Here is a 24,113-nt window from a genome sequence, read left to right on the forward strand (position 1 = left end):
GCCGTGATTACCGGAGCTCTGCATTGAAGGCTTGTGTGCATGATGCATGCGTGTTTGACTCAGAAGGAAGTACGATCGCTGCAGCTCTGGTCCACAGTACGGCAGTACGGCACGGAATCAGCCTTCGTGTCCTGGAGGTTGCCGATTTGGGAGGTGCGCCGGAAGATATCGCTGCTGCTGGTAGAGGGCCGCCAGCCGTTGATATATTTTGTACAGGCGCAACTGCGTACAGAGGCATCATTAGGCGGGGCACAGGTAGCATTACTAGGATAGCGCTCTGTACGTATCATACCGCATCGGGGAGGTATCGATTCCGAAAGGTAGGTGGCAGTCCAGGTTGGAGTTTAGCTTGGTGGTGGCCAGTCAAAGCGCTAATGTGCGCACGTGACACGGACAGCCCTTCCTTGATGCGAACAGCATGTGCAAGAATGCATGCAGCACGGGGACACGACATCAACAACAACAAGTGTGCATTGTGTTTCGTTCTTGGCAGGTTGCTTGTACAGGAACTAAGTGCGCAGTGTTATCCATGAGCCCGTTGAGTATATCCGTGTCTTCCGTTGTCTTTCCAGGGCGGCGAGGCGTAGCTAGGGTTTTGATACCGGCAAACGAGGTAGCATAACGTGGTGGTGGTGGTGGCGGTGATGGTGATGGTGCTGGCGATGGTGATGGTGATGGTGATCATCATGTCCTTTTCACGCTGAAGAATGGAAGTCTCGCGGTTTCGGCACGTCAGGCCTCGCTTGGGCTTTTCCTGCGTGCTGCTGCGTTGCCCCTGAAGGTTTATGTTGATTGCATTGTGAATTTGGTGGGTTACAGCACTACATATTTAGGCGAGATAACAATGTGACGTGCTTCTGGATATCTAAACCGGGTCATTTTAATGATCAAGTAACTCTTGGAAACCCAGTGCGAGAAAAAGATAAGCCAGTCTACACATAACGGACTTCGGTGCCGCCTTGTCACAAGCTGCATATTTACTTGTTCCATGCGCAGACTCGAAATGTCTTCAGCAAGGTAGTCACCAAGGGGATGTTTCCACTTAGGATTAACGTCGTAGATTTAGGGCACGGAAGTTCTTGCTAGGAGCTTATATCACTCCATGTGGAGAGACCAACTGTTGCGAAGGCGAGGTAAGTTTGCCAGGTTCCGATGGAGGACAGAGGGGTCATCCGCAACGTTAATACGAAGTGGAAACATTCCCCCAATTTGAGCAAGGGGAGGACAAAGATTTTGACGTTGGGAACATGAGCAGCATCTAGCAACGTGTATATGTATCGCTGTCGGTATGCGATTCCAGAGGACACATATCCCAGGCAACCGTTTCCCGATTCCCGCAAAGCTATTTTACGGTTTAGAAAATTATTCGGCCTGTACGATTTGCTTCGGGTTTTATGCTTATGTAGAATCCAACCTAACTCCACTCCCGTTTTGTAAACCTCTGCGTCAAGCCTTACCATCTTTCCGGTATTTACAGCGGCTAGGGCGGATTTGTGGCGGTTGTCTAATCATAGGATGCTAACTTGCTACCCTGGACAGTCCGTAAGAGTCCTTGCAGCCTTACTTTCCTAGACGCATGTACCATTTTGCGCACTGCGCGGGGTTTTGCCCAGTCCGTTGAAGGTACCAGGTTGTGGGTATCGTTGCACCAAACCCGATGATCCTTAGGATCCACAGTTAGGGCGATCAACTCGTGCTTCAGGCAGTATTTGCGTCCCCTCTAGCCCCCTTACAATACAGAATAGCGGAGGGGACCATACTTCGTGGTTTTGGATTCGCGCCTCGGGTGTGTTTATGGTTTGAACGCAAAAACACAGCAGAACTGTCGTCAAGCTTGAGCTGTCGCCCAGCCCAGATCAAAAAAGCTTTCCTGTTCGTCCGAAACCAGATGTCGAATTAAGGATATGGCGCCTCGAAACACTTATAAGCAGTCAAGTTAAGGGAAAAGATTTCGATGAAGTACGGCACAAACCCGTGAGGAAAAGGATGCTCTGTTTGTCATACTATTGCAGCAACCGATTACGTGTTGTGTTATTGGTTGCCGTTACCAAAAGTTTTTTCTGGCGTTAAGACTTCTGGCGCTATCGTAAAGCCTTTGCCCAAGAACCATGGCGAAATCACTTCGCTGTGGAGTCTGTGGGATTCTCCTTCGAAACGTAGCCGAAGCGCAAAGCCATGGAGAAGTGACAGGTCATTCCAGCTTTGAGGAGACCACAGAAGTCGTAAGTCCGCGGTTGATCTGCGTACGCTTTTGCATTTCCCAACGTGTGCGCGAAACAGTATATGCCAGCTGGTACGAGCTATTACGAAAGCTCTTAAGAAAGGGATTTGGCTGCCTAGGGTTTGGTGTTCCAACCTCCTGGACCAACCTGCAGAACGACGATTCCCCAGCCGCAGAACCATCATCCTGATCCGCCGCTGGAGCCGGGGAAGCTGATGATATGCCCGTCGGTTTTGTGATAATGCAACCATGAGACACGCGTTCCATAAGTTGAAACCCTGCACCCCTGCACAACCGGGCGCGCACACTGCGCACAGATACAAGCTGTCCCAATGCACCGCACGCGCTCCTGTCGCCACACACGCAGATCAAAGTGATGAAATGCGTCACCTGCGGGAAGCCCTGCAGGACCGACGCGGAGCGCGACATGCACAAACGCTTCACGGGCCATACCGAATACGTCGAAGAGGTGCGCGCCCGCATGCATACACAACCCACCTGACACCCTTTCCCGCACGGCTGTTGTTATGTGGCTTCTGCAGCTGCCGTCGCCACCATATTGGTGCTCTTGGCCGCCGGCTTGGGCCAACAGCCATTTGCAACAAAGAACGTTTCACAAAATACCGTCATCCAGTCTACGCTTTGTCCCCTCACTGTGGCACGGGCTGCCGCACGCCTGACTGGCACATACATGAGACGTAATACGGCAGGATGGATGCGAGGCAGGGGCCACGGCAGCAATTCGTCGCCGACGGGTTTATCAGGGGCATTGTCAGGGAGGACGCTTGGGGGCCGCAGCTTAGGGGCTGCTGATGCCCTCCCTCCCTCCCATAGTACGCTGGTGGCAAAGGCCATGCGGCGCCGTTTGCACGCCCCCGGCGCCCCACATCCCGCTGCCCACGGTGCCGCCCCGCCCCTGGCGAGCCTAGGTAGCGAACGTATGGCGCACGCAGCACTGCACAGGGCACAGGAATGAGCGCCACCAGGACACGTCGTCACAAGCTAGCTACCTACACCATTAGTGCCCGGTTGCCTGCCCCTTGGTTTGCCTGCCTTGAGTGGGTGTTAAGACTGGATGCCAAATCAGTCGATGCATGTGCTTGGGTCGGTGTGTGTAGACGGCGCAAGCGACTCTCAACACGGAGCAAGAGATGAAGGAGGCGCGGGACGCCATGGAGGAAGACGCGGACATTCTGCGGGCCTCCCTAGGCAAACCGCCCCGCGCCAAGGGGGCGGCAGCGGCGGCAGGCACCAGCGACACGGACGCAGGTGGCGGCTGCGAGGCGGGCACCAGCGGTGGTGAGATGGTATGTCTGTACTCGTGTTGAATGGCCAAGTGTGCGTGCGGCCGGCTCTCTGCGACGTACACCTCTGTGATCCACATGCGGCGGCTGCTTTATCTTCGCAGGTCCCTGCGGAGGTCCCGGAGGTGCTGCTCAAAGAAATGGAGGAGATGGGGTTCGCCAGGTGCGTCGTGTGCGCGTCATGTTCATCTGCCTCACCCCTTTCATCACCTGTCAATCGTCGGATGTTTAAGGGGGCCCTTCCCGTCCTAGCACCCAAGTCCACGCCCCGTCTCACATAAATGCCGGTCAGGGTACCTTCCTACGCTCCAATCCACCACATATCGCCACCACGCCGCGACGGCGCCGTCCATTCCCCCCTTCCACGCTCCGCCCGTGTAGGGCCTGAACCCCACACCGTCGGCCTTCGCGCCTAACCTGCTTCCTACTGCCTACCTAACTTTGTGTAATGTTGAAGGAACCGAGCTGTTCGCGCTATCTGGTTCTCCAAGGCCGTTACTTCGGTGGAGGCTGCAGTCAACTGGCTGTTGGAGCACGACACCGACCCGGACGTTGACGAACCGCTGATGGTCAAGAAGGTAGGACAGCAGCGGTCGCGGTTGGCAGCGATCAGATACGACACTGTACATGGCGGTCGCAAGCAGCAGTCGGGAGTCTCGCGACGCAAGTGACGGTTGAGAGGTGGCTGAATGAAGGACATGCCGGTCAACTGCTCTCGGCCCGGGCTATAGTCAAGCCCGTATTTGCAGATACTCAATAATGTACCTGCGCGTATCTGGCTTTATTAGCTTCTTCGGGCTAATCTACGTTGGTCTGGTTTTGGCTGAGCTGACGTGTCTCATGTAAGCTAACCTTTTTACACCTGGTTTCGGGGTCCGTTCTGCAGGCTGACCTGGAGTCATCCGCCGGGATATCGGGGGCGGGGGATGAGGAGGGCAGCGGCAAGGAGCCAGTCGACCCGGTAGAGGCCCGGCGCAAAGCGGAGGAGCTGATTCGAAAGGCACGGGAGAAACGAGAGAAGGAGGAAAAAGAGCTGGTGCGTGCAGGGGTGAGGGGGGTGGGCGCAAGAGACCCTGATGGGCCGCCGATGTCGCCGTTGCCGCGCGCTGCCCGGTACGCGCGCAAGGATAGCCCATGGGAGGCGGAGGGAGAGGGGTGACCGGATAGGCCGGCCGGCCGGCTTCCCAGGTGTTGTTGAAGGAGCCAGGGGCTTCGTGATTGGTGATGCCACCCTAACATTCCACTTTATATCCTGCTCCATCCGCTATATATCTCGCTACAGTGCGTATGTAAGTAAACGATGGCACTTGGACAGACTCGTTCAACGCATAGCGTCAGCTACCGCGATCCATCACATGTCCTCATTCCACACCTTGTCGTGGCCCTACGTAGGAGCGGCAACGAGAGCTCGAACGCATCCGGGCAGGCAAGGAGATGCAAAAGGTGTGAGGCGTAAGGGGCTGGGGCACTGTGGCGTTTTTAGGGGGGCAGCCTGCCGTCCTGACCGCTGACCACGGCGTCTCATTGCCTAGGGCTCTATAGCGGCTCTAGCTCCTGAGAGTCATCAGCATAATGAACGATTATGCTCAACTGCTGCTCAACTGTAGCAGCAGCAGCAGCGACAAACACGAAAGCAAACGCATTGCCAGCAAAGCAGCAAGTTAGCCGCGCCGCGGCAGCTTCAAAATGGGACTTCCAATGGCTCGCATCCGGCATGAACGGCCTATCGTCTTATCTTGGCGGCAATCGCAGAGCAGAGGCGTGAGGAATGGCGCCCTGGCTTACCCGCCCACAGGGATGCAGAAGTTAGAAGGCGGTATGGAACCCATTATGAAGTTTCCGCAACCCGACGCCACAAGGGAATCCTCCCCTCCCAATAATGAGAAGTCCGTCTTTTTTCGGCGGCATCGCTGCAGATTCAACCTGTCTCTACAGATTTTATGATCCTTGTCTGTCCGAGCTTGCTCTCCGTGGGAACATACTCAGTCACCAGGACTCTCGCGGCGTTTCTTTGAAGTATCCTTGCATCCTTGCTCCTTCGCTCTGCTCGCTGTAACCGTTCCCTGCTCTCGCTCCCTCCGCCATGCAGATGCGTGAGAAGGATGAGGAGCTGGCGTTAAAGCGCATAGCAGAGGTAGGTGCGTCAGTGGGGCCAGTGCCTAGGGTGGGTGGAGGAGGAGCTACGAAGCATCGGGACTGCAAGCCCACGCCGGAAAGAATGTTTACTGGGGGCGATAGAGACGATGGAGTTGCTGCTGTGGCTGTGCCGTATGATCTGTTAGCGTGTGAGGCGGCGTGCGCTCCAGCCTTGCCGCACTGCACCCATTCTTTGTTTGGATGCCGCTGGTAGCGCTGATGCGTCTGGCTTATCCGGCACTGAACAGGCGCACGCTCCGTGGGGGTGCGGTCCACATCTGGGTTTGCTTTGGTCTTGCTGTGTGGTGCATGCGTTTTTGTCTGTGCCCCAACTCCCTCACCCCGCACCCGGGTCCAGGTCCTTCCATACGGGAGCCCCTCAACACGGCCCCAGAGCAACCCCCGTGTGCCCTCAGCACGTTGTTGTGCTATTGGCAGGGCCCTATACTGCCGGCTCACGCCCACAGCGTCTGCCGCTCTCCTTGGCTGTTTACGCAGCAACGCAAGCGTGAGAAGGAGGAAGAGGCCCGGGCGCGTGAGGAGCTGCGGAAAAAGCTAGAGGAGGACCGCAAGGAGCGGCGGCGGCGGCTGGGGCTACCCGAGGAGCTCACTGAAGAGGAGAAGGTGTGTGGGTTGCAGGGGCTTATAGCGTGGTGTCTGTAATGGGCGATGTATATTTGGCAGGCGGGCGGGATGGTCATCGGGCCCCAGATAGACCCAGATGGAAGGTGGGACGCGGTTGCGAGGTGTTGTGAGGAGAGTCCGGGCTGGCGGAGTAGCGTGGAGGTTGGAGGGGGCTTTTGCTACCGCATAAGAGGCAGGGAGCCTTCAAGAAGTCTGTGAGTATGGCTGACTCCTTGCATTGGGCCCTCCCGGCGTGCTTGGCTTCGCCGCCGCTGCCGCTGCTGCTGCTGCTGCTGCTGCTGCAGGCACGCGAGGCTGAGAAGCGCAAGAAGCAGGAGGAGGAGGAGGCGGCCAAGAAGGCCTTCAGTTACGTGAAGCCCGTCTCAGGTTGGTGCGCGACCGGGTGTGATAGATAGGCGCGCTTACCGCTCTTTTGGACCCATCCTGCAGCTCGCGCCCATCTCCGTCCGCAGCGTTGTCCAAGATGCGCACCCAGTTGGTGGATCTCAAGAAGGCGCATGCGGCGGGCGCAGCAGGGGGCAGTGGCGAGGCGGCGTTCAAGACCGCCTGTGAGACCATGATGCGGTAAGGCAAGGAAGGGAGAGCTTGTGAGTAGGATGTAGAGAAGTACGGCTGAACCTGGTAGACCTAGATGCGAGGACCCTATACAGGCTCACCTCTCTAGTGACGAAGGTGGGGTGGACATGTTATACTGGCAGACGTCCAGACAGACAGATGCAGGCAGGGCGGTGGACCGACTAAGTCCAAACTTATCCTTCTTGTCCCCGTTTGCGCCACGCTCGTTGCATGGTCGATACACGGTAGTAACTTTTTACGGCCAGTCTGGGGTCACATCCAAATAGTAGGCTCGCAGGTAAACCGCCAGGGGGGGCATTCACATGGCCGGGCTCCGTGGTGTAAGGCCTATGCTATCGCTCCCTGCCAAAGGTACCTCGGCAACATCGCTGCCAGTCCCGGGGAGGAGAAGTTCCGGACCATCCGTCTGGGCAATGCCGCATTCCAACAACGTGTGGCTTCTCTGCCCGGCGCCGTTGACTTCCTCGTCACGTGCGGCTTCGAGGTGGGCTTGATGGGGGGAGTTGCTTGGCTAGGCTTAGCGTGCTCTGTTTCCGCAGCAGGGAATATGATGCAGGCTTGCCAAGCGGGGAGAGGGTTGGGGCCGCTCATGTACTAAGGGGGGAACGCACATCCGCAGGTGAACACGTGCAGTCAAAGCCCCAAACGCGACATTGCGATGGGACTGCCGCCCCTTTTTGGCATTGGCTCGACGCCGCAGCGGCAACAACAGCAACTGCTAGCAGTATGCAACGCACGCAACCATGATTGGCTTGTGTCAAAAATTAACTGCAAAGCTCTCTTGACCTCCTTGACCTGGCTCTGACACTTGACACTCCTGGCGCCATACACGAGTACAAACCATACCAACGGTACTAATTTTGGGTTTGCATCCTAAGCGATGTCGTTGAGCGGCACGGTAAGTGGCATGTATGATGACGCCCGTGTCCAGAAAAAGGATGATGCGCTGGTGATGCTACCGGAGAAGCTTAACGTGGAGCTTTTGAGAGGCGCCGGCGGGGCGCTGGACGAGGCCCTCACAAATCCATTCTTTGGGGCATTGTGACGGCTTTAGGTCTTCGTGGCGATGGTCGTGTGTTGTTTTGGCGCCTGCGCCTGTCACGAAAGATGGCCGTCTCAGTCATGGCTCTCTGACCTGGACCCGCATCACGAGGGCTATAATCACCGGAAAATCGTTGGATAGTCCTTGGTTGTAATGAGCAGCGGCGCAACTTTCCTGCCTACCCACATTGGGGTTTTTGCACACCCGCGACACGATGTACAATTGTATACGGCTCGGCTGCTCCTCAGGCCCCTGCAGCAGGCGTTGGGATGGCTGCTGGATGTAAAGTATCTCCAAATGGTTTTGTTATGAATCGCCAGGCCACGTGAGGGAACCAGTCCGTCATCAAGAGGTTGCCATGTTTATGCTTGGTTACAGTCCGATTACATAGCGAATGCGGTCGACTATCAGTGGGGCGTGATTTTAAGCTACACCCGCATGCTGTCGTGTGCATAAGGTTTGCTTATAGGATATGGCTTCCTACAGGAGAGATGTAAGGTCATTCGCCTATGCGTACAATCAATACATATATATAACCTGCATGAGGACGCAACATCGATACCTCAGAACATCGATAAATCGGTGTAGTACACGTTTCGCAGAGTCAATTTGTCGAGACCGGGTCTGCTGGCCGCCACGTGCAATCAGCTATCCCGCCACAGCCCACAGTCCATAAGGATTCCCCTTTGGCACGGGTTAGGAAGTATGATAGGGGGCGGCCGTACGCGCGAAGACCCCATGTTCCGCAGACATTAGCGAAAAAACGGGTATCCCTCTATCTAGAAAAACTGAATTACTGCCGTAAAAATAGCCCTTAAGTATAAAAATTACGGCCTGCCATTACCTGAGCTTGTATCTGAAGGGAACATTTGTTTAATGCAACCAAAGGACGGTCTAAACATTTTTGCGTAAAAGTGATGTAACAGGTGGATAATATGCCGATTGTGTGCCCGACGTGGGCGCCTTTAAGCCCTCATGCAGGGGACTTAGACAGTACATCCTTGTACACAGCACACGAGCGCACCACTTCGCTCCAGTGGTGTGGTGGTGAAATGCTTGAGGTCCCACACCCCAAACCCTACCTGCATGCTTTCCCTTAAAAATGTATCACATCGGATGCATGAAAAATAAATAGTTGTGATCAGCATTTAACCATATCCCAACCCAGACATCCTTGGATAACTTTGGTATCGAGGTCTGTCGTGTACTTGGTCTCCAGCAGCGGTCATCCAGCTCGTCATCCAGGCCAGATCGGCGGCCTCGCTCCGCCAGTTGGGCGGCGTGCTTGGTCTGTTCTTTCTTTTATCGGCTTCAGTGCGCACGGCTACGCTTGTGCGCTGGCGATGACGACACATTCTGGGTGGGCCTCTTGCCAGCCCTGGCCTTGCCCTGCTTCTTGCCCTCCCCTCCGTCGCCCCAAAAGTCGGGCATGGGTCGCGCCTTGAACACCGTCAGCGTCTGGCGGTATAAGCGTGTTGCCTCCGCCTCGCGAGCCTCCTTGGCTGCCACCGCAGCCTCCAAACGGGCCTGTGGACAAGGTCGGAATTGAGAGTACAAACCGAAAGCAGACACCAGCTGAAATAACGCTACAATTAACAGCTAACCGGGATTCCCACAAACATAGCAGCTTCTGCGACGGCACCGGATCCTCTTTTCGCCCACCTTCGCCGCCTTCTTGAACTGCAAGTGCCTGTCTGCGCGCGCCTCCGAGCGTAGCCTGACGTCCACGGGCACCGTAAGCGGCAACTGCCAGCCACTTGGCTCCGCCCGGTTCGTCTGCTGAAGCACGGGGCGCCCCTGCTACATATTGGCAGGGATTTTGCGTCATCCACCGTTTCGGCTGGCGATGCCAGCATCCCCAGCAGCACTAGGCTTGGCAAGGTACATGGACCATGGTGGTTGCTAGGCAATCCGAATCCTCCAGCCCGTGATGATGCAAAAGACGAACCACACACGGCAGTTGCACAATCTACCTGGTACACAATTGGCGAGCCCACGGCCGTCGCGCCTGCGTCACGTTGCTCAACCCGCTCCTGGTGGCGGCGCACCATTCGCTCCTGAAGATTAGATAGGTGGCCGAGTTTCACGGGCAAGATCAGAGCATGTAGTGTTCAAAGAGTCCATTTAAACATAAACACATATACCCGTTTAATTTGGCATAACAATCAATCTGACTGAATCACTGGTGCTGCACATATCCAAACACCGTGCAGGCCAGCAAACGGCCGCAAGGCGAGCCATATGTAACATTCTATCATCCTGGCCTGACGTGCAGCATTAATCGTTGTATCCCCTCGATGAACAGTGCGTCGCTTCACTGCAAAGTGTTGTCATGGCTGGATTGCGGCGGGATTTATTACGTTCCACGGGAAGCGATCTTGTGCATGGCCAGGCCTGCAACCTGACGTAGGGAGGGCAGATGCCGTTGCTAATGAGCTTTCACACCTCGGTTTGAAATAAGGGCGACTTTGCAGTTGTCAGCGCCCGGGTCGTCACCGACGGCGGGGGAAGCCCCGTGCTCGGGAATCCTCCCGTGCAGTGCCACTTTCCATGCTGCCTGTCGGCAGCTTTCAAGGCTGCAATGCGCTTATTGCGCGCCATTACGGCCCTCTGTCTACTTCGGTCCTCCTTGTACTGTTGTCGGGGCAAGCTTGCCTGCCTCGGGCTTGCGGGGACCCTGCAACAAATTATTGGTGCAATGAAAAGCGCTTAAAGACAGCGGATCATGCAGCAACACATCGCGGATTCGTCTGACCTGGGCCTATCGCGGATTGTAAAATGATACATATAGATGGGGGAGTTCTCCTGCACTGCGCAATCTCAGAGAATAAAAACGGTACCTAATGGTAAAAGTGTCCCCGCCCAAGTAGCTAAGGGCATCTACCGGTACCGGTATTCTAAGGTCTTCGTGTCGTCATGCCAACCCAGTGGCGTGCGTTCACGCACCCGTTGACCGCTGACGTTTGTCCCTTAAATGTCAGCACTGTAGCCGTGTTAATCTGCGGGGAAATCGCAATTAATGGTAGAAGAGGGTCCGGATGCGCGACAGTCGCGCTTACAGTATTCATCCCCACCGTTCCGTTTCGTTTAGTGCGCTGCGTCGCGAGCAATTCATCATCATGGCCAGAAATGGAACCAGGAGAGTCCTCGTGCTGGTAACGATAGTTCTCCTTTAGTACCAAGCCAAAACTCGACGGCAGCCCCGGTGCCCGCGGGCTGAGAAAAATCGCCCCGGGCCGAGGGCACTCCATCGCGCGGGCCGTCCGGAATCCCACGTTCGCACGAGATTCCTGCATGTGTGTGAATCGGGAGCAGCATGAGGATCAAACCCAACAGTTCCTTTGTGCAACAAGGAACATTGCCTTGCCATGTCAAGGCAGAGCTTGCAGCATGCCCTTAGTATTGCATTACAGAAATTTCAGCCATGCCATGTTTGAAAATAGTATTACCACGAAACGGGAATCCTTTAAGCGCTTCAGGATGAACGTCGCCAAGGAGACGATTTCATTCAAGTTTCATTCCCAAAGCTTCCCCAACAAGCAAGTCCCTTCACCTGCGTCTTGTACATCTTGTCAGGTGACTTGATGAACCCTAAGGAGCCGTGCGATGCCTGCCTAGTCACCTGATGCCTGCCTTGTTACCTGACCCAACTTGGATAAACCGTCTTACTTCGTCACGAATAATAGAAGAAATATAGTTTACATGAGCTGTATTATGGTTCCTTCTCGTAGCATCCACCCAACAGCCAATTTTTGCTGTGCCGTGCATGCTATGGATCCGTTGCGTTACCCTGCGGTGCACGCCCTTCATTACTGATCACTACTGAGATGATGTGGGAATCCTTTGCAAATCCTTTGTTGTTTTTTAAGTGGTATATTCTTTGTGGAATCGTGCACGCGGCATTCATGCCGCAAGTGCTGCTCGCTTTATGGACGGGCTTCCTGGGCTGTTTGGGCTGTCTACATATGCAGAAAATAAGCTCAATGATGTCGAAATAGAAAGCTTCTCGTTGAACTGCATTACCAAGCAAGGGCGACTCAGCAAGTCTCTCCGCAAGGTTCAACCCATTTTTGCTTGGGTTACGGTATGCTAATCTAAATGGCCGAACCTGTACCAGAATGAGCATACAAGTTTGAGTATGTATGTTTGAGTATGTATGAACAAAGGGTTCCACGTTTTTACAACCTCAACTAGCCAGGACAGGCTTCGCTGGACATGCTAAATATCATGGTTCGCACAGCTTCGAGTTGTGACTTGGGCGACTGCGTTGCCCTTGCACAGGAGGTTTTTCATGTGTTCTCAGGAGGCTTGGGGCCGTGGTGTGTTGTTTCATTGGGCTGAGTGCGGCTTGGGCCAGGTACTGCACCAGGCTGCACACTGTTGCACCGGTACTAGTATGCTTCGCTCGGAGTTTGATGCATGAATCGGATCCTGATATCAAGACCTAAAAAGCCAAGCTCTCGCGCAGGCAACCGAACAGCACCCTTACCCACCCTCAAATGAGGGGGTCTCTCCGCGGAGGCATTTGAAAACGACACCCTCGTCGTGATGCTTGTACGTTGGATTTATTGCCGTACAAGTAAGGTGTTGGCCGAGGGGTGTTTTCGGGCTCGCGGCAGATCGGCAAAGAGTTGTAGCTGTTCTACCCGGAACGGTTACGTGCTGCCCAGGTTTATCGGCATCGCACATCTTCTCGTGTTTGCAGGGGGATGCGGTGGCGTCGGTCTTGGTGCTGTATCTTGCTGGAGCACATCCCCATGTGGGGGGCCACGTAGGGTGTGCGCACGACAGGTAGATTACCAAGCTGGGTAAGGCGTTCAGAGGTCGCTGCGGTGCGATGCTGTACTGTTCCGTATGCCGTACAGTGTTTAGCACTCCGTCACGAGTCTCCGTGTCGTGTTGTTTTCATTACGAGGATCCGTGAGATTGGGGCAATTGTACAAATTGGTTTGGCCGGAGGATGGAAGCAGCAGCAGAAGCAGCGCAGCAAAAGATCAAAGATCAGTCCAAAGGCCCCAGAAAACTGAAGACTAATGCTGCCAGCCTCCGGCCAAACCAATCTGTGCAATTTCCCCAATCCCACGGATCATCGTATCAGGACAGGATAAGCAGAGTGCCAAACACTGTAGAGAGGAGACACCTCGTGTAAGTGTACGGCGTTTCGGTGTCAGTTCTCTGGGTCGTTTATTTAATGCTTGCAGTGATCTTCATGTCTGTCGTACAGTGTCGTGCCGTTGATGCAGGATTGCGCGCTTTGATGTAACCCGGTCACTGACATGTCGCACTCTGACGTGTCCAAACACACACGTCCTCCCTGCTTGCTTCTCACTTATCGTTACAGCGGAAGCATAGGTTGATTTGAGAGATTATGGTTTCACCCGCAAGTCGTAACAGTCATTTCGGAAGATCACTGGGGTATGCGGGTGCGGCATCGGAGGTGAAGCCGACGCAGGACCAGGCGTTGGTCCTGGAACTGGTGGCAGTGATGCAGTGATGGGTGGTATGTTGGGCATGGATAGGGATATCATTATTTGGTCCGGCCCCTGGCGACTGTTGTGGGTTCTTCGTAAGCTTACGAAATTTCAGCATAAGTGACGGTTGAAGGCTGACCATGTGGGCCAATGGGAGAGGTAGGGGCCACAACAGCTGTTGTTGGCTTTTGCGCCATGACTGACACCGCGGTGAACGCACGAGAGCGCGGAGGAACGTAAGATGGACGGAAAAAAGCTCGCTACACGTGTTGTCGCGTTTGTTGAGCCGTGCCGGACCCCACGCTCCAATAACACCCGTAAATCCAACCGCGATAAGACTGCCGGTCAGCAGCTTCGCCTACAACGTCATAGCAGCAGTCCCATGTGACTTCAGTGGCGAAGTACCGCGTCTGTAGCAGTTATCCTATATCCTACCTACTTTGCATCGTTTGCAAGCCTGAACCCCAGTGCTGATCGACGAAGGTAAAACAGCCCCTAAATCATTCACATGTCCCCTTTCTATAATACTTGGATTTGACACTTATCCAGCAGGGGAACGATATCTCTCCCCGCATCCGTGTACTAGTACACGACAAGCTAAACATCAGGCATGCCAACCTGTCATTTGAAGAAGTAGTGTAATACCCTTCATAATATGCAGTTGAACAACCCTACAGACGCTATCAACTAGCTAAAAAGAGTGACTGGAGAATCCTGTGTACGGGGTCTTGAGGATTGGTGTGATTTGTGTGTAAGTGAACATGTTAGAAATGCACGATTAGTTTCTTGAAGCAACGCTTTCCAAGGCGACAACTTGACGTCATGCTCATGAAGATACTCTGCACGTATCTACCATATTCTACGAGGAAATTTTTCAAGAACGCGTCGCATAGCCTGTGCAAATATTAGAATGTTATGATAAGTATGCGTTTGTTTTCTTCAAGCACAGAGTCAACTTGCGCACACTGTGGCACGCCTACGACGATTCGCTGTGCGTTTTGGAAGCACGCTTCTACTTTTAGTATGAGTACGAGGTCTTGATATTTTTTCACACGTACGGGGACTGCACATCCTCCGTTGTAATGGTGGGACGGCTAGGCGCTACACCATGAAGCTTCAGCGATAAAGGACAAGCCATCCCTTTGGCGCAATGAAGTGGTAAGGAATGATCATGAGAAAGATGCTTCCACTCACCCAGGTTGCGGAGCGATGGTGATGTAAAAGAAGCGTTGTCTTTGAGCACTATATAGAGACGAGTGCGGTCTGTCCACATGGGTTTCTCATCTCCGTCTGACGCAGTTCAAATCTTAATATTTTTGCAACATTGCATATTATTTGTGACTCTAGCCAAGCACGCTTTCCTGCAACGCATCTTTGCGTCGAGTAGTGCGTGGGCTAATGCGAGTCGCACCCGGCCTACGTAGGTTGAAGTTCCTCAAGGCTGCACGTAAGCGCGCCTTGGAAGGCGGAGCCCAGACGGGCGCGATCGATGAGGGCGGAAGTCCACATAAGCACACTAAGCGGAGGTCTATGCAGCATGAGCGCAAAGAGCGCACCTCCATTGAGCAATGGCATGAAGCTCGCAAGAGCAGGTGAGGCACATGGGTCGGTGATTCGGCACAGGGACCCAGGGGACAAGGGGGCCTAGGGCCTGGTTGCAAGGACCTTGAAACAAGAGGCATGGCGTCTGGCGCCCACACGCTGTGCTACCAGCCTCCTTTGAAAATCTGCTGCAGCTCTATCCTCACTAAGACGTGAATCGGTGTCCTGTCTGCATTTTGGGCCTGAATTGCGGCACCGCTGCCAGCAACCTTCACACTAAACGCTCTGGAGTCAGCCGCGTTAAATATATATGCACGCATGCAGCTTCGCGGGTCACAGTCCCTATTTTTTGCTGTCCCCCCATGATCTCCTTCCCCAAACCCTGTTTCTGTGCTCTTCTTTGCTGGGTTCATCGCTCTCTTCCAAACACCCTGGCCACTTTCACCCTGGCCAATGCAAATCCGTCGCTTCCGCAGGACTTCCATCGACATTTGCGCAGCCTTCAACGTCACCACCACCGATCGGCTGTCCGTGTGCAAGGTGCGGCACCATATACCCTTCAAGGCAACGATCCGCTCTCCTTACTCCCTGGGGTCTGCATACGTCCCCTCTCCCCAACCTGGCTGTTTCCTGGTGCTTCCATCGGTACCAACATTGCACTGCCCCCTGCGGATAGCTAAGCAAGTTGAGGGCGTCAACTAATATCGTGCATGTGGGCCGGGGACTGCATGGCGCTGTTTGGCCATATGGGGAAAAGGCGGGTAGCGCCAAGCCCCAGAGCGTGCGGTTACTTCCCCTCACTTAGCACCCATTCCAGCACCACCTTGAAATCACCTTTCCTTTCCCCAGGCGGGCATCACCCTTCTTATCAATCGCACCTACATCGTCATCAAGCACTTGGGCTCGGGGTCCAGCGGTCAGGTCAAACTCGCATTCAATCTTCGAAGTAAGAAGTTGGTCGCTATCAAGGCGGTCCGCAAGGGCAGCGGCGGAGGCAGCGGTGGAGGGGGCCACGGGTTGCTGAGCGCGCGCGACGCCCGCAGCCAGGACGGGCGCAGCGGCCACAGAAGCCTTAGCGGCGGCGGTGCTGGCGGCCTCAGCGCCAGCCGAAGCGTTGGAATGCTGGCTTCGGGACCCGCCGGCACGTCCGGTGGTGGTGGTGGCAGCGGCAGGGTCTGGCGGTCGATTACGCCCTCGTCCTTTCTGCTGCGCAGGAGTGCCAGCTCCGGGCTCGGGTCGTGTAAGCAGCTGGCGCGTTGTGGTGGCGGGAGGGATGCGGCGTCTCGAGGGCGTATGTGGCAGTATGTATGTTGCGTGGGCCCAGCAGTGAGGGCCAGGTCCAGGTTGGGTTGGCTGGGGCTATGACTTGTGGTGCGCTATGAGGTTGCGGGCTGGCCAGGGGGGCGATAGGAAGGGGCCTGCGTTGTATGGGGATATGGGGATGGCAGGCGGAGGAAGCGGTGTAGTCTTCAAACATGCCCAGAGTCATACTGCTTTCGGCGACGCCTGTCCTAACACCCCTCCTCGTCCCATGCCCTTGCTCTTTCCTCCCTCGTCCAGCGACGGCAGCCGCGTCCTCCTGTCACGGCAGCTCGCCGCCCACCTCCTCACCCTCACCGCCGCCGCTGCGTCGCTGCCTGGGCGGCCCCGCCCACGCTTCTGGTCCATACCCCGCGGAGGATTTCGTCCGCGAGATTGCCATTCTGAAGCGGCTGTCTCACCCCAATATCGTGCAACTGGTGGAGGTGATTGATGACCCCGCTTCGGACTGCCTGCTGCTGGTGATGGGTTACGTGGAGGGCTCCACCCTGCAGCCGCAGCAGCTACAGCCGGGGCGGTGGCGGCAGGTGCCGGAGGAAATGGTGTGGCGCTACGCGCGCGATGTGCTGTGCGGCCTGGAGTACCTGCATTGCCACGGAGTCGTGCACGGAGACCTCAAGCCCGCCAATTTCATACAGGTTGGTGTGGATTGGTGTGGATGTCAGCGGAAGTGGTCGGCAGGAAGGTGCAGGATTGCATTGTCATTTATCGGTGTGGGATTTGTAAGGTGGGATGGTGTTTGGCCCTGCAGTGTACCTATCCACCGCTGCTGGCGGCTACTAACGAACCCCACAGCTGACTTTGTTGCGCATATTGTAATACTCAACACTATCTCCGATGATTAGCTACTATCCACAATTGGCGCGTTGCGTATACTTGCGGGTGACAACCCTTGCTGCCTTCCTGCCTCCCGCCGCGGCTGGTTAACATTCTCGTGTGCCTTCACTTCCCCCCTTGTGCCCGTGCCTGTCCTCGCCGTCCCGCCGCAACGCCCCCACGTCCCTGCCTATCAGGACTCCCTGACGGGTGTGGTCCGCATTTTGGACTTTGGCTCTGCGGTGCTGCATGGCCGTGTGGGTGGAGAGGACGGGCTGCGTGGTGCGCACGTGCCCATGAGCTGCACCCCGGGATTCAGGTCACCGGAGAGCTTGGCGGCAGGATACAGGCCTAGCTTTGAGGTGCGCATGCGTGGGTCGGGTGGGGTGGGGTGGGGTGGAATGGCTGGCAAGGGTGAGGCGATGGCCCGGGAGCCTTAATCGCGGTAAGTGGAGTACGGGGTAGTCTTTTGGAACCACCTGATGGGAGGTGAGGCAATGTCGGCAACCAGAAGTTGCGTATGGGGGGAAAGGAAAGAGGAGGAATCCGGCAGGGAGGAGGGTATGTGAGTGTGAAGGGCGGAGCTTTAGGTACCGTTTGCTGTTTGTGCGCTGTTTGTGCGTTCAGAGGAAGACACAGGCAGTGGGCAGTGGGATGAGTCGATTGTGTGATGGCTACGCTTCCGGGAGGCTACGCGGACAGCTTAGCTCTTTTGACTCCTGCTGCTGCACTCCTGGTGCTGCCGCCCCTGGTCTTCGAGCCCGACTGCCGGTCGCGTTTGGAGGTTTTACCAGGCCATCCATAATCCACTGTTACTTCCAATTCCAATTCAACCCGTCCTGTTGATGCTGTTGATGTTGGTTTAGGCCCGCATGCTGGAATTGTAGTCCTACACTCGTGCCTCCCCTTCCCTCCCTTTCCCTGTGCTCCCGCTCTGTGGCCTTTTCTCTCGGTCTGACAGCTGGACATGTGGGCGCTCGGAGTGTGTCTCTACCTTTGGGCGTTTGGGGAGCTGCCCTTCAAGGGCTCGGCGCCATTTGTGGTGTACGAGAACATCCGCAGTGCCCCCCTGGTGATACCCACACACACGCGCATCTCCTCGCAGCTGAATGACCTGATGACCAGGTGCGGGTGTGGTTGGGTGTGCGTGTGGGGGGAGTGGTGGAGAGAGAAGGGAGCAGGGAGGGTATGGACGGTGATGGGGGAGTGCAAATCCCACTACGGCAACTGCTCAACAGCAGCTGCAGCAGCAGCAACGCCGTCCACAATTCCCCTTGCGGCCCGAAACGGAATCCTAGACCTAAGGCCCTGTTGTGAGTAGAGCCTGGAACTTACCCCTTATCCCTTATCGTTGGGGTGAGAGGCCCCGACCCTGGACGTTGTGGTTGAGAACTTCCCGCGTCTTGATACTACAATTTCAAATGCTATTGCGGTTTGGGATTTCCTCGTGTATATTTCTTTGTCCCCTGCCTGCAGGCTGCTGGATAAGGACCCCCTCACCCGCATGACCGTCCACGAGGCGGTCTTACACCCTTGGACGACTGCGCAAGGATTGGCCCCCATCCGCACCCCCTCGCCCCTCGTTATGGCAACCCGGGTCCAGATGGCAGTGGCGGCAAATGCCGCTGCCACCACGGCAGCACCGGCAGCAGAAAGCGGAGTCGGTACACCAGCTCTCAGAGGGCCCTTGCAAGCGAATTGCCGGCAGTTCGTGGGTGCGGCGGCCGCTGGCAGCGGCGGCGCAGGTGGCAGCAATGGTGAGGGCCGCGAGGTGGCGATCCGGTTGGCCGCTGTTAACTCCTCTCTGATGCTACAACAGCAGCAGCAGCAGCACACGCAGCCATCAACGGCGGCAGGGACCGGGACGGGAATGGCCGTCTCAACTCCTCAGTTGTTGAGCTGTAGCAGCAGCTCCGCGAACCTATTGACGACAGCGGCGGACGCTGCCGCTGCCGCCGCGGACCTGCTCCTCGACCCCGTCCGCCGCGGGAGGGTCCCGGGGGCAGCAGCAGCGGCGACGGCGGCGGCAACAGCAACAGCAACAGCAGCCGTACGTGATGTCCCGGTTGAGCCCTGGACCGCTGCCGTCGCCTCTGCTCCTCCGGCCCTGCCGCCGTCGATGGCGGTGGCGGACGGTCCCTGGCGTATGTCAGCGCCAACAACAACGGTGTCGGCGGCATCGGCGGCGCCATCTCCGGCGCGGTCGCTGACCGGCATGTCCACCTCTTCGCACCCGCCGTGCAATCCGGCGGCGGCGACAGCGCTTTTCCCTGGGTGCACGATGCCGCGCATTGCGGAGGGCGGCAGCACCGGGAATACGGGCTCGCTGGGACATAGCGTGACGGCTACGGCGGCAGCGGCAGCCCTGGTCGGCGGCGGCAGCACCGGCGGCCGGCGCAACAGCAGCGAGGCGTGGGAGCTGCGACGCGGTGTGACGGATGCGGAGCTGCAAGCGGCCATCAGCAGCTGTTACGACCCCACCGGCAGCGCAGCGGTGCTGATGGAAAGCATCTTTTCCGAGGTCACCTTTCCCGCCAAGTAAGTCTAGCCTAGCAAAGGAGCTTTCCTTCTTCGCGTATCCAGCTTGCGGGGTATCGGGTTGGGTTTGTCAAATAATTATGCACTCGTGGCTTGGTTACGCTTCACGGATACGCAGCGTTTTGACTGACGGATTCACTTCTAAGGGAATAGCAGACAGCGTCAAGCACAGCGCAACACAACATGCGGCGCAGCTGGGGGGAAGCGGCGGCGGCGGCACAGGGCGACAACATGGGCCCTCAACCTGTTCCTCCGTCTCCGCGTCTGGTCTTAGTGCCAGTCAGCAAGGTGAAGGCATACTGCCACCCTCTCCCTCACTGTGTGCCTCTGTCTCTGTCTCTGTCTGCAGGCATCAAATTATTCGCGCGGGCGACCCCTTGGACCGCATCTACCTCATCACCGCTGGCGAGGTAGAGATCTACCATGACCTGGTGCTGGATGGCCCGGACGCGCCGTGTCCACACAAGCCGATCATCGAGGGTGAGCTCCAACACGAGGCCCGGCTATAGGCAGAGCCAGGCCTTTGGGGGGGTGTCCCGAAAAGATGTGTATGTATGTATGTATGTATGTATGTATGTATGTATGTATTTGGTACATCGCGCATCGGCTCCACGCGGTGCACGTTTCCGTGACTTGCGCAATCCATTGAACGCGACGCCCCCACGCCCCTAACTGTTTGCGGTCCTGCGATGTCCGTTTCTTACCGACCAGCTACCGACCCATACTTTGGGCCCTATATTTCCGGTCTGCCTTGTCCGCGCTGTAGGTCTGAGCGATCCGGAGTCCGAGTTGGATGACCCAGGGGACTTCCTCAACATCCGACTACCTGGCATCACGGTGCCGCAGCTGGAGCGCCTCTCCACCGGCCTACTCAACATGACGTCGGGCGGAGATCGGAGCAACCACGGCGCCTCTCATGCGGCGGCCGCGCTGGCTGCCGCCTTCGGACCCGGTCCCTCGGCACCGGCGAGCACCGGCAGCTGCATGCCGGCCGCGGCGCAGCAGATGGCATCCCCCTGCGCCACAAGTACCGGGATCTATGTGGGAGGCCTGCCGGCTAGGGGTGCCAACTCGTCCCGTACGACGCTGACGGGTCTAAGTGGCGGTGGTGGCGGCGGCAGCAAAGGCTCCGGCGGGCGGGAGCCCAGCAACAGCAGCCTCGGTCTCTTCTCCCGTGCGGGCACCCAGACGGGTCACCTGATTGTGGCGGTAAAGGGCCCAGGGGACAGTCTAGGCTTTGCAGGGATGTTGCCGGCTGGCGGCAGTGGCGCTGGCGCTGGCGCTGGCGGCGCAGCGTCGTCATCGTTCGGCGAGAGAGACAGAGCTGCTGCTGAAAGTAGTGGCGGCGCTGGGAGTTGTGCGCGTCAGCCCGTGTGGTCTGCCAATGTGTGCGCGCGCACGCAGGTAACGGCGTTCGTTGCGAGCATTGAGTCGCTACACAAGTTGGCAAGGGCGCACCCGCAGGTAGAGCCGCTGCTGCAGCAAATGGCCGTGCAGCAGGAGACTGACCTGGCAGTGGCCGAGGCGATGCGGGCCCTGCGTCTCGTCGGCGGCGCGGCTGCACACGGTGCTGCTGCCGCCGCAGTAGCGGCAAGGTCAGCGGCGACTGCGAGCGCCTCTGCTGCCGCGCCCGGCGGTGCGGTAGAGGACGCCCCTGCGGCGTTAAACGCACCCGCTTCCGTATCGGTGGCTGCTGCCGCCGCGCTCCACGCGCGCGGTGCAGCTCACGGCGGTGGCGGAGTGAGCTCCGAGGGTGAATGTGAGTCATGTGGTACGGCGGCCACGCTGGGAACCGAACTGACGTTGGCATCATCCCTGGGAACAGCATTACCCCAGGCGCTGGTATCGGAGTGGCACCGGAGGTCCAGCAGCACTGCCCTTGCGCTGGGCGCCGCGCGCGGCAGCGGTGGCATAGTTGCCAGCGGCGAGGCTGGTGGGGGGAACAGTAGCGGCGGCGGCGCCATTGGCGGCACCCTCGATATGGTTGAGAGCACTGAGGAAGCGGATGGCGTAGACGACGTGGTGATGATGAGCGGGGAGCTGTTGTGAGCCTCTCGCTCGGTAGTCGCCTAGCGTTGTGAGCCCAACCGTTTGGTGGGTGGGCAGCTGTGTGCTTGGTCGAGTGGAGGACAGCGGTGCTGGCTACGGCTACGGGCATTGCTGCTGCAATCCAGTCTGGTGCTCAGGCTGCAGCCCGATGTGTTAGCTGGGCTATGCATGGTCGTGAAATGGCCCCCTTGTTTTGGCCTACGTGCTGATGGTGCGATGGGTGAAGTGGGTTCTTCAAGTGTTTGGGCCTGGGTCGTGCTGTGGAAGGTGGCATTGGCGGAGGCGGCGCCGCCGCTGGGAATGCGGCAAATGGTGGGGATATGCGGTGTGTATGTCGCGTCGCGGCGAGCTGGGCTCTGCCACGTGCCTTTGCAGCTGCCACCTGGGTGCACCCATAACCTTGGGGCGCCTGCGGCGACGCATAGGACCACCCATGAGGAGCCTGTTTTGTTGGTTGGGTCAGCAGCTGTTGGGGCTGCGGGAAGGCGAGGCGGTGTGGGGTGGGACGGAGGTAAGGTAAGGTAAGGGGGCGCCCTGTCGCCAACTCGCGATTCCGGACCCTGCAAACGGTCCGATGCTGGCCCGCAGGGTGCGGTGCTTCGCCAGGTTTCCCCTTCCCCAGTACGATCTGTATCGGCCTGGATTTTTTTATTCAGCGGCGCCGGGAAGGCGCGCGCCTGGGTTTTCGTCCGCTGGCCCCGCTCTTGTTGCGCGGTAGACACGATTTGCCGAGTGTCGTATACAGTTTTTTCTACTCACAGGTTCGGCTTCCACTAAATGGGAAAACGTGGGGTGGGGTGGGGGGACGTTTTTCCCTTGCCGTGGTGGTGCAGGTCCTCTTCCTCGGCTCGTGGCTCCCTCTGTTCTGATGGGGCTTCTGATGGATGGATGGGGGGGGCCTCCTGAGTCCGGTGGACTTTTGCCGGTGGAAGAGTTTGCCGGGATTTGCCAACAGAGCGGCGCGTCGTACGGCGCGGCAGGCAGCGGTCGATGCACGCTATTCGACTCGAGCCTGTTAGCATGCTGTGGACCCCGGCAGCGGAATGGTGATTTGACACTTGGCGCTGTGTGCTTTCGGTCCCTTACAGTGTTGTTGTGGTCGCGCTTTTCCGGTTTCCTTACTAATCGCTGGTGTGGCCTGTTTTATCGGCGGACTATCTTCTTCTGCTCAGCTGGTTCTCTTCCGTTGTTGGTTGTTGGTTACTCGATTGTCGTTACAGACGCGGCTCATTACGAGTGTCGCAACTGCTCGACCAGTGTGCAATGGGCGGCCCACGGCGCGCGCACGAGTGTGCAATGTGATGCCGGGTCAGCTGCGGCGGACGGTGGTAGTGGCGGCGGCGGTAGCACCGCCACCGCCACCGCCACCGCCACCGCCATCGTCGCACCGGGTAACAACCTGATGGCAACGGTATGGTGAGCTGAGGGCGGCATGGTGAATTATTGAGTTTTCGCAAGGTCGTGGTACGATACGAGCAGACGCTGAAGAAATAGAGGAGAGAATGCGCGTGTCGAAGAAGGAGAGAGATGAATCGTTGCCGTTAAGGGGCTTTTTCCCTTCCACCATACGCAGGATTGCTTTCAGTCAGGCTTGTGTTTTGCTTCCTTCTTGGCCTTACCCCGTGCGTTATTCCTGGTATCGTCCCTCCTTCCACACCTCGTGTGCTGTCGGGTGGGGGTGCGTTTCATGGAACGGATATTGGTGTCGGCACGCAAGAGGTGAAGCAAAGGTGAAAGGAAGGGCGGCAAGCGGCAGGGTCGCGGCGCGGTGTGGGCCGCTCCCTCCCGCGGGGGTGGGTTTGGAAGTGCGCTGTGCGGTGGGAGACAATCCAAGAAAACAACAGCAACAGCAACGGAGGACATGCCTGCATGCGTTGTGAAGCTTTCGTCGAGTACATCTCATAATGGTTTTGCCGCACGGGGGCCCTCCATGGGGGAGTATCGACGCCGGTGTAGGGCGCAGTCGTCAGGCCGCCTGTATGGATATAGGTCGTGGCAGGGGTGGATATCTTCTAAGGGTTTTGTGAACTCTTCCTTCCAGCGGATTCCCTTTACTTCCAACTCAAGCATTGAGAGCGCCGCCTGGGGTTGCGGGATTAAAAGTCAACTGCCATCCTCGCGCGGCGGCGTACGTTTGTAGGCCATACGTGCAAGGTTGCGTGTGGACCTTGCGTGTCTCCAGGAGGGGTCCTCCTCGAGGACGACATCCTTATGGGGCTACGGCGGCCACGGCGGCGGCGGCGGCATGTTTTCAGTTTGCGGAAGAAAGCAACTTTTGGGCTAAAGGCCCGTGGAGCTCGTGGATAGGAGGTGATGGATAACACCCGTTTCCTTCCGGAAGGGGTTCTACTTTGCCAGAGACGGACGATCTTGATGATGATGATGCTCTTGCGTGCGTGTGCGTGTATGTGCGCATCGGCACGGAGTGTAGGGACGGTGAAGAGGCGATATAT

General features: G+C 57.2%; 3 protein-coding genes across 3 annotated transcripts; 2 read left to right on the forward strand and 1 right to left on the reverse strand.

The window, feature by feature from the left end:
* Positions 1–2,108: 2,108 nt before the first annotated feature.
* VOLCADRAFT_119060 (uncharacterized protein) lies at positions 2,109–7,927 on the forward strand (the record flags this gene model as incomplete). Its single annotated transcript, XM_002955349.1, has 13 exons — positions 2,109–2,222; positions 2,589–2,690; positions 3,340–3,528; positions 3,630–3,688; positions 3,983–4,103; positions 4,412–4,561; positions 4,918–4,968; positions 5,615–5,659; positions 6,160–6,285; positions 6,591–6,672; positions 6,759–6,870; positions 7,234–7,366; positions 7,814–7,927. The coding sequence occupies 13 exons, from the start codon at positions 2,109–2,111 to the stop codon at positions 7,925–7,927; spliced, it is 1,398 nt and encodes a 465-aa protein (XP_002955395.1).
* A 1,308-nt stretch (positions 7,928–9,235) lies between these two features.
* Positions 9,236–11,492, reverse strand: VOLCADRAFT_96320 (uncharacterized protein; the record flags this gene model as incomplete). The annotated part of the gene is made up of 5 exons (XM_002955408.1): positions 9,236–9,451; positions 9,587–9,700; positions 9,898–9,981; positions 10,999–11,214; positions 11,478–11,492. The coding sequence occupies 5 exons, from the start codon at positions 11,490–11,492 to the stop codon at positions 9,236–9,238; spliced, it is 645 nt and encodes a 214-aa protein (XP_002955454.1).
* A 3,301-nt stretch (positions 11,493–14,793) lies between these two features.
* On the forward strand, positions 14,794–23,063 carry VOLCADRAFT_96321 (uncharacterized protein; the record flags this gene model as incomplete). Its single annotated transcript, XM_002955350.1, has 13 exons — positions 14,794–14,987; positions 15,414–15,477; positions 15,787–16,177; positions 16,498–16,895; positions 17,271–17,435; positions 18,035–18,198; positions 18,550–18,830; positions 19,335–19,611; positions 19,961–20,091; positions 20,378–21,370; positions 21,437–21,656; positions 22,036–22,171; positions 22,881–23,063. The coding sequence occupies 13 exons, from the start codon at positions 14,794–14,796 to the stop codon at positions 23,061–23,063; spliced, it is 3,597 nt and encodes a 1,198-aa protein (XP_002955396.1).
* Positions 23,064–24,113: the final 1,050 nt, after the last annotated feature.

The sequence above is a fragment of the Volvox carteri genome (assembly GCF_000143455.1).
Source record: "Volvox carteri f. nagariensis unplaced genomic scaffold VOLCAscaffold_51, whole genome shotgun sequence".
Taxonomy (NCBI): Eukaryota; Viridiplantae; Chlorophyta; class Chlorophyceae; order Chlamydomonadales; family Volvocaceae; genus Volvox; species Volvox carteri.